The following is a 15,686-nucleotide window of genomic DNA, read 5'->3' on the forward strand; positions in this document are numbered from 1 at the left end:
TCCAAGTCAGCTGCCAGCTCTGTCTCTGCCCCGGGAAACTTTAAAGCTCCTGTCAAAACCTTGCAGCTAACCAGCAAGTCACGGTGATGGGTGGAGGAGGTTGCCATGGAGACAGGTTCAAGGCCAGGGGCTCGGGATGGGAAGGCTCGGGTTCGGCTTCCCATTGGCTCTACGGACGCGCAGGGTTCTCCAGCAGCACATGCGCAGTGGCTCCGAGGCGAGGTCGCTGCGAAGCTGGGGCGTTGGGGGTTCCGGCCGGGGCCTCTGGGGACCGAGCCGGGACTGGCCGGTCCTGGCAGCTCCCGGACCCTCCCGGGGAGGGGAGCGGTGCAGCTGAGCTCCTGCTGCGGCGCAGGGTCGAGCCCGCCACGCAGGCGCCCTCCCTCGGCCGCCATTGCTGCCCGGGCTGCGCCGACGGGGCCCGAGCGACAGGTACTGATGTCCGAGCGCCAGCGTCCACCAGGAGGCCGGACGGGGCGAGGCCGGGAAGGGGAGGAGGCTGGAGGCGAGGCCGGCGCATCCCCTCGGGGCAGGACTGGGGCTGAGCTGGGCCGGGAGCCCCGGACAAGTGCGTGTGGGTTCGTCTGGTCTCCGCGTCGGGATACTTGGGAGGTTGGCTTTGGGGATCGCGCTTTCGATTTATGCCTGAGGAGGCTCCCGAGACGGCCTCCAGACCGGGCTCGGCGGGCTTGTGTTCCCTGCTGTCAGAGTATAGCGGGACTGTGCAGGACGGCCAAATAGACCGTCTTGGCCCCACCCCTGTGAGGCTGTTTGGAAACCTCCAGTTTGTCCCAATAATCGTACATTTGCCCTGCTGCTGAGAACGTCCGGAGCGTCCGTGACTAAGTTGGTGGAACATTTCTTTTTTTAGTTTTAGTTTAGATGATTAGTTTTTAAGAAGTTAGAAATTAACCATTCTGCCCATCATTCTTTGAGTTATTGCTTCTAACACCACCATCAATAAACACACACACACACACACACACACACACACACTCTTCTTCAAGTATGAGTGTATTCTAAGTCCAAGGATAGAAGGAAGGAAGACCAGGGCGAGTCCTGTGCATGTGTCCGCGCAGGCTGAAGAGTCTGCTTGAAGCAGAGTGCGCCAGAAACTCGTGAACTTATGGTCCATCCTTGTGCTGACTAGTTTTTATGACATCTTGACGAAAGCTATAGTCATCTGAGAGAAGTGACCTGCCACTGAGGAAATGCCTCTTTATAGTACCTAGCTGCTTCCTGCCTCCAGGTTCCTGCCCTGCTTGAGTTCCTGCCCTGTCTTCCTTTGATGATGACCAGTGGTGTTATTCAGATAAACCCTTTCCTCCCCAAGTTGCTTTTTGGTCATGGTGTTCTGTCACATCGATAGTAACCCTAGCTAAGACAGAAATTGGATCCCTCGGTGGGACGTTGCTGTCACAGACCTGACCGTGTTATCTCGAGAGGCTTGTGAAAGGACTTCAGGCCTGGAAGATAAGAACACTAGGAGCAGGCAGTCGATGGAGGCCTGGCTCATGACGTCTCAGAGGGAAGCAAACTTGGCCTTTTGTGTGAAGAATCTTTGGTGTCTGGTCAGGTGGAACTGAATAATCATCTGTGCTTAAGAAGAAGTGACGTCTTCTGGGCAGTGTTTCCCCAGGGCCAGCGCACAGAAGCTGTGTTCCGGAAGTGGACGAGATCACCTCGTTCTGGCTGCAGGCTTGGGAGGGTAAGAATCACTCAGGTGGTCCTGGAGAGCAGCTGCGGCTTGGCACTGTGTGGCTGGGCTGGGGTCCCTGAAGAGAGCCCAGAAGAAGCTGTCCAGATCAGGGTTTCTAGTGCTATGACGGAACACCAGGGCCAAAAAGCAGTTTGGGGAGGAAAGGGTTTATTTGGCTTACACTTCCATGTTGCTTTTTTATCATCAAAGGAAATCAGGACAGGAACTCAAACAGCAGGAACCTGGAGGCAGGAGCTGATGCAGAGGCCGTGGAGGGTGCTGCTCAGCCTGCTTTCCTATAGAACCCAGCACCACCAGCCCAGGGATGGCACATCCACCATGGACTGGGCCCTCCCCCGTCAGTCACTTACTAAGAAAATGTCTTAGAGCCAGACCTTACGGATGCATTTTCTCAACTGAGGTTCCCTCCTTCCAGATAACTCTAGTTTCTGTGTCAAGCTGACCTAAGACTAGCCAGCACAGAGGCTATTGGTGAAAATACAGTCCAGTTTCAGCAAGAGACCCCAGCATTTTGGAGATGCCCGCACCATGGGGACAGCAGCAGCAGTGGGGTGATTCCAGCTGGAGCCTGGAAGACAAGCTTTGTGCTTGTAGGCAGTGGAGCCAGAGAAGAGACTCAAGCCTTTTTGGGGGGCCCAGAAGATCATGAGTGGATTCCAGACACTGGACACTGGGTTATTTACACAGCTGGAGTTTGGTTTCGCTTTGATTTGATTGTGACTGTGCCCTGGGTCTTTTTTCTTGAAATAAGAAAGTAACTTACTTTTTATCTTACAGGAGCCTGCAGTTGAAAGACTTTGGATTTTGAAAGAGACTAAAATTTTTAAACTGTTTGGGTTTTTTTGTTTGTTTGTTTGTTTGTTTTTTATGCTTGTGGGACTTTTTAAGTTTTGAAAATGTGTTACATTGTGATGTCAATATTAGCGTGTGCTCTTGGGGGCGAATAAGAAAGGAAAGGTTGTAGCTTAACAGTGATGTGTTTGTGTATTAAACTGACAAGAGGTCAGTTGTGCTGGTAGTTTTGTGTCAACTTGACACAAGCTGTGGTGGCCTAAGGAGAGGGAACCTCAGCTGAGGAAATGCCCCTCTAAGGCTGAGCAGTAGACCAGCCTGTGGAGCATTTTCTTAGCTAGTGATTGATGTGGGAGGGCCTATGGTCCTAGGAAGAGAAGGCTGAGCAAGCCATGGGGAGCAAGCCAGTGAGCAGCATTCTTCCCTGACCTCTGCATCAGTTCCTGCCTCCAGGCTCCTTCCGTGCTTGAGTTCCTGTCCTGACTTCCTTCGATGGTGAATAGTGATGTGGAAGTGTAAGCCAAATAAGCGCTTTCCTCCCCAACTTGCTGCTGGTTGTGGTGTTTCATCTCAGCCGTAGTAACTCTTAACAATTCTTGTGTTTCAGAGTTCTGGACGCGGAATTTGGTACAAGCTGCTAACCTGACTGTGGTTCCATTCTGGACCTGGCTGCAGTAGCCCCGGAGGGGAATAACAAAAGAAACGATTGTGACTGCAGCGTGAGAGTTCAAGCCGTTGGCTCGATACTGGAAAAATAAAGAATCCTGTCAGATTCATTCTCCTGTCTGTAGCAATGTTAGCCTCAAGAAAGAAGATGGCCAGTTCTTCGCGCTCACAGGTCCTTCTAATGTTGAAGCCAGACAAGGTTCAAAATGGACCCTGCAGTGTTGAGAAGCAGACCCTCGATCCAAGACTCGTGCGTGACACTGAAACCTGTCGACAGAATTTTAGGAATTTCCCATACCCGGAGGTGGCAGGTCCCCGGAAAGCACTGAGCCAGCTCCGAGAGCTCTGCCTGAAGTGGCTGAGACCTGAGGTTCACTCCAAGGAGCAAATCCTGGAGCTGCTGGTGCTGGAGCAGTTCCTGACCATCCTGCCCGGGGAGGTTAGGACCTGGGTAAATTCTCAGTACCCAGAGAGCAGCGAGGAAGCGGTGGCTCTGGTGGAGGATGTGACGCAGATTCTAAAGGAGGAAGGTGAGACTTGTACAGCAGGGAGGGGCAGAATCCCCGAGCAGTCAGAGAAGGCACCTAGCCCCTCTGAGAGCAGCACCCTCCCGCCCGCCCCTTTCAAAGGAATTGAGGGGAATAAAGGTCAGTGAGTTAGGCCCATGTCCTGCATCGTGTCCCCTTCCAGAGCTCTCGGGACCACCATGTCCTGCAGAGGTTTGCGCCACGATGCTAATGAACTATTAGATTTATGGGTTGGGTTTCACAAAAATATGCTTCCAAAATAGAAGTATCCAGAGAGCATCCATGTAGTAAGACAACTCACAGCTTTGTGTCAGAGATTTAGAGAGCAGGAGATTTAGCCAATGGCGAAGTACTTGCTTTGCATGTACAAGGTTCAGGGTTCAATCCCAGCACCACCGAAAAAAAAAAAAAAGGTATAGCGGAGTCTGACTTCCTGTATAGTGCTGAAGGAAGCAGGCTCATCTTTGAAGTCTGTGTTGATAGCATAGGACAAGTCATGGGCCTTTCCTCTGGCTCCGAAGCCTTAGTGAAGTCTTCCGTGTCCTTACCTCTCACGTTAAGAAAGTGGAGCCATCTGCCTGGTGAAGCATGTCCTAGGTCACGCAGACGGACTAATCAACATTGTCTTCCCCAGCTCCTCAGAGTTCTGCCCTTCCCCAAGAAGTCCCAGAGGAAGACCCCAAACGCCCCTTCCAGGCAGGGTGGCTCAGCGACTTGGTGACCAACGTGAGTTTGACTTCTGCGATCTTAAAGTTGCTTCTTAGTACCTGAGGGCATGTTTCCTGGTCCTGTCACTACAAAGTGCTCAAAAGCCCCATCCAGAGCCTCAGCCTCAGCTTCCCTCGCTGAACACATGTGCCTTACTTGTCTTCCTCACTCTGACTTCAGTCAGCAGTATTGAGTGAAGGCTGAGAGGCTGGCACCACAGCCAGATGGGCTGTAGGTCAGGGTTTCTGGTGCTGCTATTGAATCTGATTTTAGACAAGCTTCTTATCTACCCTGGCCTAAGTGATTCAATGCCAGGAAATACACTGCACCTCTTAGACTGCGGACACTAACTATGAGACACCTGCTTATCCTAGATTGTAGCAATGGTTGCTAATATTTTTCTTCATCAAAAAGTAAAGGTTGGGGTTGGAGAGGTGGCTCGGGTTAAGAGCACTGGCTGCTCTTCCAGAGGATCCAGGTTCAATTCCCAGCACCCACCTGGCAGCGGACAGCTGTGTGTAACTCTGGTTGCAGGGGCTCTGACACCCTCATACAGACGTATGCAGGCAAAGCACCAATGAACTAAAAATAAATGTAAAAACTGTAAAAAAAAAAAAAAAAAAGGAAAGGTGATACAGGCTACGATCATCTGTTTTATTGGCAGTCCCTTGTTTTAGGGAATCACAGTTCAGGCAACATGAAGAGGATTTCCTGGGGATGGGGAGTACCCTGAGGTTGGAAAGTGTCTGGCACTCAAACCGTTATTTTTCCTTAGAGATGATATGAACATCTTTACTTGGAAAATCAGAAAATTAAGAGAAAACATGTTAGAAATTTAGGAACAAAGAAAATAACATGCAAAAATATATCCCATGTTATGTGAAGATCATATGATAAAACGAGAAAAAAGGGCTGGAGAGACGGCCCACTGGTTAAGAGCACTGGCTGCTTTTTCACAGAGCCAGATTCAATTCCCACGCCCACATGACAGCTCACAACTGCTTATAACTCCAGCTCCAAGGGATCTGACACCCTCACAGAGACATACATGCAGGCAAAACAGTGCACATGGAGTAAAAATTTTACTGCTTTTGGGCAGAGCTAAGGCATAGTGTGATGAGTTCAAGGCCAACCCAGGCTACACACTAAGCCCTTGACTCAAAAATATGTTGTTTTTCTTAAAGTAACAACTGGGGGAAAAATGGCATGCCAGGGGAATGAAGAGCCTCGTGAAACACATCTCTAATCCCAGCACTAGGGAACCAGAAGCAGGCGGATCTCTGTGAGTTCAAGTGGACAACCCATTCTATACAGTGGGTTCCAGGCCAGGCAGGGCTACATAGTGAGACCCTATCTTAAAAACATGTTTTTGACAAGAACAAAAATTGTCAGTAACCTTTCCAGTAAATATGTCTATAAATGCAACAGTTCAACAGGAATGAAAAAGGATAGGGGTAAAAAGAATGGAGTCTGCATCTCAGTAGACCATGTAAATTTCTAATTCGGGCATGTTGAGTTTTCTCTTAGGGCTAAATCAGCTCTGTCATCTAGTTCCCAGCCTTTCTTCTTCCTGAGAGCTGGCTAAGTGGGCAGAGTGAGCACCACACATGAGGGCCTGGGTCTGGATCCTCTGAACCCACACAAAGCTAGAGGTGGCAATGCACACCGTAACCCCAGAGCACCTGTGACAAGATAGGAAGCAGAGGCAGGAGAATTCTTGGACGTTTACAGGCCTGCTAGCAAACGAGACCCAGCTGACACCTGAGATTATCTTCTGACCTGCACGCACACACTTTCTCTCTCATACACAGGCACACACATAAGTAAAGTCATTTTCTTTTCCGTTTTTTGTTTGTTTGTTTGTTTGTTTTGTCTATGTGAGGGATAGTCAAAGTCTGGACTCTACTAGATAACTGCTCTGCCACCGAGCAACACCCCAGCCCTTTTCTCCTTTAAGATGGAGCCACCAAACGCATGTGCCAGGACCAGCTGAAAGCAATACAGTCTGCCATATTTGTAAATGACCCTTTAAGGACCTTTGAAGGATGCTGTGGTGTCAGCCCTCCATCGGATGAGGGTCTTTGTACTTTGCTCAGTTGATTGGTTGGTTAAGACAAGGTATCTCCATGTAGCTCAGGCTGGCTTGGGTCTTGGGCTCTCCTGTCTCAGCCTGCTGAATGCTGGGGTTACAAGTGTCAGCCACTGCACCCAGCAGGATGAGACTTAAGCTTCTGCGGCACCCATAGGCACACACTCACTGGTTCTTCAACTGAGCTAAGTCATGTTCGATATTTTAGGAATCGATGACATTCAACGACGTGGCTGTGGACATCACGCAGGAGGACTGGGAACTCATGCGCCCCGTTCAGAAGGAACTGTATAAGACTGTGACATTACAGAACTATTGGAACATGGTTTCTCTAGGTAAGGTCCACACCTCTTCTCCCCAGAGGTTTGACCCGGCATGTCGATATGTTCCAGGTTCCCCCCCCTTACTAAGCGTCAGGTTAGGCTCCTGGGGGATTGGACTGGAAACCCAGTCTAAGGGGGAAAAGTCCCTCCTTCAGGCACAAAAATGGTCATGTTCCACTGTTCCCCAAAAGAAAGGCTTAGTGGGTGGGTCTGTGTGCAGTACGGCACTGCTGCTGCGCCCTGCCTCACACCTAGTTCTCCTATTAGGCCGTGTCTGTGAGCCACTGTCTCCCCACAGACACCCAGTAAATACCAGGTAACATGGCCACAGTGCCCCTTTCCTCGGGATAAACTTGTGTTCCTCCTGACCAGGGCTGACCGTGTACAGGCCAACTGTGATTCCCATCTTGGAAGAGCCGTGGATGGTGATAAAAGAGATTGTAGAAGGCCCTAGTCCAGGTGAGAGGAGAAGCCAGCACACGACCTCACACTTCCGAATCTGTGCCCTCGGGTGCTGGTGGTTGGTTTATAAGCGTGGCAAGGTGCCTCTGCCGAGGAGTCCAGCTGGTCCAGAACCCGGAGCTGTCGGCATTGCTGCCTTACGGGAAGTCTTCCGGGAAAGCTGCTGAGCATTTCTAGGACTTTTTCAGTGTCTGCACATTTTAACCGCGAAGATCCCTAGATTCCAGCTCAGAACATCTCCGGGGTTTCACTGTGCCTTTCTCAGTTACACTAACACACACTAATCTACGTGTGTTAGTCAGGGCTCTCTAAAGGAATAGAGCTGATTGAACTATAAATCTGCCTATGTACATGTAGATGTGTAAGAAATCACATGTATAATAAATGTATTTAGAGATAACATGTATGTGGGATTTACTAGAATGGCTTATGGGCCACGGTCTCAGTGGTCCGATATTGGCTGTCTCCTGACAGAAAGGCCAAAGAATCCAGTAGTTAGTTGTTTCAGTCCATGACGCTGGATGTGTCACAATCCCAGAGTGGAACTGCAGTTCCAGAGGTTTCCTGTAGAGCTGCTGTCTTCAGTCTGTATTGGAACCCTGAGGAATTTGGTTCTGATACCAGCAAAGAAATGCCTCAGCAACTAGATAGCCGAACTTGTCAGTGAGAGAGAGAGAGCAAGCAGGCAGAAAGCAAAAGCTTCCTTCAGCGTCCTTTTATAGGGATTACTACAAGGAGATGGCAGCTCAGATTTAGGATGGGTCTTTGCACTCCAGATGATCCAATCAAGACCCACACACCCCCATACAGGCATGTGCCGGCTGCTCAGGGTTTGTTGAGCCCAGATGTGATAAATTGACAGCCAAGATCAGCCGTCATAGTAATACTCCCTTGGTATCTTAGATTTTTTTTTTTTTTTTTTTTTTTTTTTTTTTACTGTTTGCCAGCAGACCCCTTTGTCTGCGTACAGACACCGTGTCTCACCTGCACGCAGCACTTGGTCCCTCTGTGTCTCCAGGAGCAGTGACTGCTGATTATGCCCATGGTCCACTGTTGGGTACAGATCTGCAAGATAAGCAGAAACCGGTCTAGACCTGGAACAGCCCGCTGACCTCCAGGATGATAGTCCTGGAGCTTTAAATAAGTGTCTGTATTTTCAAATTAAGATTCTGGTTTGAGCCTGGAGACACTTGCCTGGAACTGTGCTTGTTTACAGGGAAGAGAGATGTCTCATACACTTGGGATAAAAATCTTCTCGGGGATAGCTGACTGAGGGACGCCGCTGTAGACATAGCCTTGAACTTGAACTTAATATGAGGTGTAAGGGGGGAGGGGTGCTTTTCAGCATTTAGGCTGCATGTCCTCCCATTTTGCTGTGGAACAAAATGGCTTTCAGTGCTTTCTAAAACCAGTTATACAGCCTCCACGTCAGTCTCTTAAGTGGGACCCAATCATGTCAACTCATTTCCAGGGTGACAGTGCTAGTCACTGTCTTCAGGAGGCACGGGCTTCAAGAAGCATTGTTTAAGGCTGCTGGATAATTGCGAGTAGAAGGCACGCCGTGGGATTACTTTGAGGATATTATGTGGTAGCCGGCATAGTGGCACACACCTGTGTTACCAGCACTTGGAGGCAGAGGCAGGCGGGTCTCTGTGAGTTCGAGGCCAGCCTGGTCTACAGAGTGACATCCAGCACACTCAGGGCTACATAGAGAGACTATGGCTCAAAAGGAAAAAAAAAAAACAAGAACATTATTGTTATTATTATTTGGGATTGTACATATATATTGGAAGAGAAAATAATATTGCAGCATTCTTACATTATGAGGCCATTGGATGTATAAATTACTCCGTGTATCCCAAGTCTCTCTTAACGCTGTCCCCTCCCTCCTCTGTATACTTTATAGCATGCTGGCTAGAAAGAAGCCTCTCCGTTTTCAGTCATTTGTCGCCTCCTTTCCTAAGCATTCACTTCCCTTTCCTAAACCTTAAGGACCATAAAATGAAGTTATCAGAGCTATAATCTTTAGATATTATTTTATTCATGTGTATTATTTTGTTTCCTTTTTTAAACGGAGTGAGAGTTGTAATATTTGTTTTTATTTCAGAATGGGAAACGAAAGTTCAAGCACATATTCCTTTGAAGGATCCTCCTAAACTGAAGCAGGATGGAACCCAGACCATCAAATTGGAAGAGCCCTGTGACGACGATGACAGCTTAGAGATGCCGCCAGTATATGCCTTCGGGAAGATTCATATGGGCGAAGAGGATTTCAGTTTGAAGTCAGAGCTTTCAGAAGAAGACTCTACAGAAGACTATCTTAGTAAATATGATATATATGGAAATAATTTTGAAAAGCACACGAACCTAATTGTACAGTTTGATACCCATTCAGATAATAAAACTTCTCTGTATAATGAAAGCAAGCCAACGTTCAGGAGTGTGTCCTCTGGTGTTGTTGTTCATGGGAAAATACGTCCTGGAGATAAGCCTTATTCATGTAATGTCTGTGGAAGAAAATTTAGGAAATACCCGTCACTCCTGGCACACCGAAATAACCATGCCAAAGAGAAAGCTTACGAATGTGAAGAATGTGGGAAAGAATTTAAGCATATCTCATCCCTCATTGCACATCAGAGAATGCACACTGGAGAAAAACCATATGAGTGCCACCAGTGTGGGAAAGCCTTCAGCCAGCGTGCACACCTCACCATACACCAGAGAATCCATACGGGAGAAAAGCCCTACAAGTGTGACGACTGTGGAAAAGACTTTAGTCAGCGGGCACATCTTACCATACATCAAAGGACACATACTGGGGAGAAACCCTATAAATGTCTGGAATGCAGTAAGACCTTTAGCCATAGTTCATCGCTGATTAATCATCAGAGAGTTCATACTGGAGAAAAACCTTATATATGCAATGAGTGTGGGAAAACTTTCAGCCAGAGTACACACCTTCTCCAGCATCAAAAAATCCATACTGGGAAAAAACCATATAAGTGCAACGAGTGTTGGAAAGTGTTCAGCCAAAGCACTTACCTTATTCGACATCAGAGAATCCATTCTGGAGAGAAGTGCTATAAATGCAACGAATGTGGGAAGGCCTTTGCCCATTCCTCAACTCTCATACAACATCAGACCACTCACACCGGCGAGAAATCCTACGTGTGCAGCGTGTGTGGGAAGGCCTTCAGCCAGAGTGCTAACCTGACCCAGCACCACAGGACACACACGGGAGAGAAGCCGTACAAATGCGGCGTGTGCGGGAAGGCCTTCAGCCAGAGCGTGCACCTCACCCAGCACCAGAGGATCCACAACGGCGAGAAGCCCTTCAAGTGCAACACATGCGGGAAGGCGTACAGGCAGGGCGCAAACCTGACTCAGCACCAGAGGGTGCACACCGGGGAGAAGCCCTACAAGTGTAACCAGTGTGGCAAGGCTTTCATTTACTCCTCGTCTCTCAACCAGCACCGAAGAACCCACACCGGAGAGAGGCCCTATAAATGTAGCCACTGTAACAAAGATTTTAGCCAGAGGACATGCCTGATTCAGCACCAGAGGATTCACACGGGGGAGAAGCCCTACGCGTGCCGCATCTGTGGGAAAAGCTTCACGCAGAGTACAAACCTTATTCAACATCAGCGCGTGCACACGGGTGCCCGACACCGCAATTAGCGGACAAGGGAGGCTTGGCTTACGCTTTAAAGCCTGATGGCTTAAATTTCATTTTGTGTGCCGTGTCAAAAGACCCAAAAGGAATCTGAAGCAGTGCAATAGCTAGATGCTGCAGTATCGGAAGTACCAGAGTTAGTACAGTGGCTCTCGTCCATTTAGATTTAGTGTGAAACTTAAAAGCTTCGTCAACCGTTTAGCTTTTATCTGATATCACTTGAAGTCATTCCAGAAAGAAATACTATGAGAGGATATTTTAAAACCCGTGACTCATCAACTCTTAGTAAATTTCAAGTATGTTTTATTGAGGCCTTATGAATATAACCTGGGAGAGCATCCGGCAAGTAGATCTCACACTAGAGAGTAACCCTGACATCATAGGAAAGAAGATCGATGCTTCGGGCCTTTGCTTCATCCTAGCTTTGAAGCCTTAAGATAACCAAAAGGTCCCTCCCATTTTTTCACTCCCTCTTTTCCCATTGCAACTGAAGCCAGTAAGCTTGAGGAGAAGAAAGACCTGGAAGGATCTTAAACCGTGACCACTATTAACTACACTTCCTCCGGGAAGAGAAGGCAGTCTGATAAGATGGAGGGTCATTGCATACAAACCCCTAGCCATGTGTAAACTCAGACACAGATTAAACACCCAAGCCCAAAGTCATCTTTAGCACAGCAGTATTTTTAGTTTCACTTGGTTTTGACGTCCAGTATTACCCTGAAGGAAAAAGAGACTGTTCCCATTTTTTTTTCTACCTGGCTTTTAAATTGACAAGTTTTCTCATGGCTCTTACTGTAGCAAAGCCATTTCTTCCATTGAAACACATTTCTTGAGAGCCTACTGTGCTCAAGACACAAACTTCTTGATTGAACCCTTTCGGTTAACAAAGATCTTTAGAGTAAAGAAAAGGTAAGGACATGTTCCTAACTGCTTTGTCACGGAGCAAGCACAATCCTACCTAAACGGGTTGCCAAACGCTACCCTAAAAGCCATGTTGAGTGAGCAATGGACATGGCAAGACATGTGAGAATAAGTAATGGAAAATAGGTTTGAGGCCAGCACAGAGGTGGCAAGAGAAAACGAGGGTGGAAAGGAGTACAGAGGGAGGTGTGCAAAAAGCTGATGTGACAGGAAGTATAATTGGACCCACTTTGCCTAAGGAAATAATACTGGTAAAACAGAAAATGTACCATATTTATAAGAAGCTAAAAAGGAAATTATTTTCAGGAATAATTAGAAGCCTAGTACTCCTTCACACATGGAAGTAAAATAGAAATTACACTTAATGTGCTAGAAAAACTTTTTATTGGAAAAAGCCTTGGCACAGAGACCATTGTTAATTAGTAATCATTAAACAATAACTGAGTTTATGGGTCTTAAACAGCATAAAAGGAAGACTAGCAGGAACCAAATTTTTAAGTTACTGTTGTATTTACCGTCCATAGTGTCATGCTCTCAGAACGTACAGCTGAGCTTCATCTCGCTCGTTCTTGTTTCTCCAGTGCCTTGCATATGATCAATATATGTTGGTTGAATCGATGAGTAAATCATACAGATTAGAGCTGAGTAGTAAGGTAGAGTCGCCGGGATAGGGAGAAAATTGGTGAGACTGAAAATAATGTCTGTGTCCGTGTATCTCATGTTTAGCAAAAACTGTTTGCTTAAGAATGGAGAATCAGAAGTTGAGGCCATCATTGCCCAGTGAAAGCTCTCTTACCCACCTGAGCGGAAACAAGCTCTTGCACCATAAATACCTAAGCTCATATCGACAACAGAGCATCTCAAGACCCCACAGGGGGATTGAAGAAAAGGTTGAGGCACTGGCATTCTAAAGCTATCTTTGTAGGAGTGTTTTCTTAATGAAACTGTCACTCTCTCCTTTCCTGACATTAATTACCCTTGACTTCATAGTATTCACAAAATACCGGTTAAAAAAAAAAAACCCTCAGATTATGCTTACTCCAGTTATGTTAAGAATAACAAATGTGTTTACTAGATGATTTTGATGTTGCTTCCTGCCTTTCATAACGCTTTTCTCCACTAGGATGAGTGTGGTGTGGTACAGGCCATAGGGCAGTACTTTGTTTCCTGCCTTTGTGTATTTCATGTAAATAATGCATATGAAGTCTTCCACTGGTACACAGAGGCAAGTAAGGCTCCTATAAAAAATAGAAAGAGATTAATAGTACAGAATACTGTTTTTATGTGGGTTTCCCTCATTTTAAAGTTGCCCTTCAAGAGGTTTTTAGCAAGTATTTCCTACAACTTTTTATCAGGAACATTGCTAAATATGTAAGAGTTTAGAAATCATCCTGTCAACCATACCTAGCACCTAAATTTTAAAGTTAATATTTTGCCATATTGAAGAGTAAAGACATTTCACCTCCAAATTATCTCATAAAATTAGCTCATTCACATAGCTACACTACCTCAAAGCACCTAGGCCATTTTCTGATTTCCCCTGTTGAGCCACTCAGTTTCTGCACACCCTTTATTTTGTCTGTGTCTTCTACCGAAACAGTCCCTCTTGGTTTTCCTTTGTTTTCAGGGTGTGCTGATAGTATATGGCTTGCATGTGATACAGTATATGTCCTCCTATAAATTAGGAGTTGAGGCCAAAGGCTTAACTGAGCTCAGGTTAAACATCTTTAACCGAAGTATTTCACAGCTGTGTTTCCTCCTGCATTGCCAGAACTCACCGTCGGGCCAACACACGGCTCCTGCATCACCAGAAGTCACCGTTAAGCCAACACATGGCTGATGAGGTGACGTTTCGCTGTGGAGGTGGTAACCACCACACTGTCCCAGTGTAATTCTTCCGGTCATGGTTAACTGTCTGTGAACTGACGCTTCGGCAGTGTGGCTGTCCTCCTTACCAACATTTTTGTACACAGTCATATTGTTACTTAACGGTAATCTTTGCCTGAGTCAGTCTTTTCATCAAGGTCTACGAGACAAGTTATTTTCCTATTGCTCTTTCCACAGTAGCCGAAAATGCGTTAGAAGCAAGTTTGCTCAGCTTTTTCACTGACTAAGTGGTTTGGGAGTTTTCTGTGTTGACAACAGCTGAGTCATGTTAGTCCATTACAGCCCCTGTTTCTGTTCACCAGTCTGGCATTGCCTCTCTAGTCTCTGGGTGCGGGCACTTTCCTGCCTTCCAGCCTGTGATATCTCAAGTCCATCCTACCTTTCCACTGCCCCAAACTTGGATGGAAACAGCTCTGCTGAAACTCCTGGCTCCTTTTTATAAGTGCCTTTTTTTAGAAACAAGATCTGGGCACTAACACACTCCTCGAATCTGGAGTGGCATTAGCAAGTGTTTCCAACCAACTTTATTTATCTTCCCTCAGTTCCTCAGTTATGCAGTGTGTAAGTAGGTAATGGGGAATGCAGTTTTACAAACGGGGTATCGGGACAAACTGACAGGTCTCACTAAGCATCAAAGCAAATCGAAGAACAGTCGTGTGCACTGAAAGGAGCAAATGTGACCGTGAAAGGCCTGGAGCAAGGTCACCGGGGGAATGGAGCGCGTCAGATAATCTGGTAGTGGGTTACATGCAGGGCAGTTTTGAAAGAAGCGGGTGTGTGCTCACTGCCACACTTTCTGTTGCATCTCAATCACTTCATAAGCTAGTAACACCTTCTGTCGATCTTATTTGTGGTGCTGGTTTGAACTTAGGGCCTCACAGGTTAAGCTGATGCTCTACCACTGAGCCACACCTACCGTATTTCTTTGTGTGTGATATATATGTACGTGTATATGTTCATATGCACACATGGGTGTGAAAGCCACAGGTCAGTAATGGATGTTTTCCTCAATTGTCCTCCACCTTATTTTTTTATTCACTTTTTTTATTTTATGTATATGGGTGTTTTGCTTGCTTGTCTATCTGTGCACAGTATGCATTCAGCCTTGTAGGGGCCATGGAATTACAGAAAGTTGTCAGTCACTACGTGGGTTCTGGGAATTGAACCCTGGTCCTCTGGTTGAGTGGCCAGTGCTCTTAACCGCTAAGCTATCTCTCCAGCCCTCCACCTTCTGTATTGAGACTGGGTCTTTTCACTGAACCTGAAACTCGTAGATTCTACTCAACTGGCTGAACAATAAGCCCCGAATTCATCTGTCTTTAACTCCTCAGTACCACATGCTAGCACATCTGGCTTTTCCATGTATGCCGGGGATTTGAACTCAGGTCCTCGTGGCTACTCAGCAGGCACTCTACCAGCGGCTGTCTCTCCAGCCCCTGCATCACATTTCTTAAGCTAGCTCTCTGAGGATCTGTTGAGTGCAAACCTAAGTAGTGTTTTATCTGTTTGAGACAGGGTCTCGCTGTGTAGCCCAGACTGGAACTCATCCTCCTGCCTCAGCCTCCATGGAGCTAAAATTATTGCATGTAGCACCCATAGGCTTAGCAATAGCTTTGGTTTTGTTTGACTAAGTCTTAGTACTTAAACCTTTACGGTGTAATGATTTGGTTTTGTTTGTTCTGTGTCCGCTCCAGGCATAAGCCTATAGGTGGAATTTGCACCCTCCAGCTTGCTCTTGAGGGCTCTGTATTTCATCGTATTTGTCCCGTTGAGCCCTAGAACCATTAAAAGTACCAAGCATGTGCACTCTGGTGATCTATATAGAGTGTGTGGGAGGGGCAGTGAGTCCATGGTGTTGAAGTGTCCTCTATGGGTTAGTCAACTTTATCTTGTGTCACATTGACCTAACTACCCAGAC

The 15,686-nt window shown here is 46.9% G+C and overlaps 1 protein-coding gene across 3 annotated transcripts; it reads left to right on the top strand.

Annotated features, from left to right (window-relative positions):
* Positions 1 to 213: 213 nt before the first annotated feature.
* On the top strand, positions 214 to 15,426 carry Znf287 (zinc finger protein 287). Of its 3 annotated transcripts, none has more exons than XM_060363522.1 (6): positions 214 to 432; positions 3,120 to 3,708; positions 4,340 to 4,431; positions 6,711 to 6,837; positions 7,198 to 7,284; positions 9,395 to 15,426. In XM_060363522.1, the coding sequence occupies exons 2-6, from the start codon at positions 3,306 to 3,308 to the stop codon at positions 10,963 to 10,965; spliced, it is 2,280 nt and encodes a 759-aa protein (XP_060219505.1). In that variant the 5' UTR covers positions 214 to 432; positions 3,120 to 3,305; the 3' UTR covers positions 10,966 to 15,426. The 3 variants fall into 3 exon arrangements, with proteins under 3 accessions (XP_060219505.1, XP_060219507.1, XP_060219506.1); XM_060363524.1 differs by lacking the exon at positions 214 to 432 and adding an exon at positions 469 to 568; XM_060363523.1 differs by lacking the exon at positions 214 to 432 and adding an exon at positions 595 to 1,708.
* The last annotated feature ends 260 nt before the right edge of the window (positions 15,427 to 15,686 follow it).

The sequence above is a fragment of the Meriones unguiculatus genome, chromosome 11 (assembly GCF_030254825.1).
Source record: "Meriones unguiculatus strain TT.TT164.6M chromosome 11, Bangor_MerUng_6.1, whole genome shotgun sequence".
Taxonomy (NCBI): domain Eukaryota; kingdom Metazoa; phylum Chordata; class Mammalia; order Rodentia; family Muridae; genus Meriones; species Meriones unguiculatus.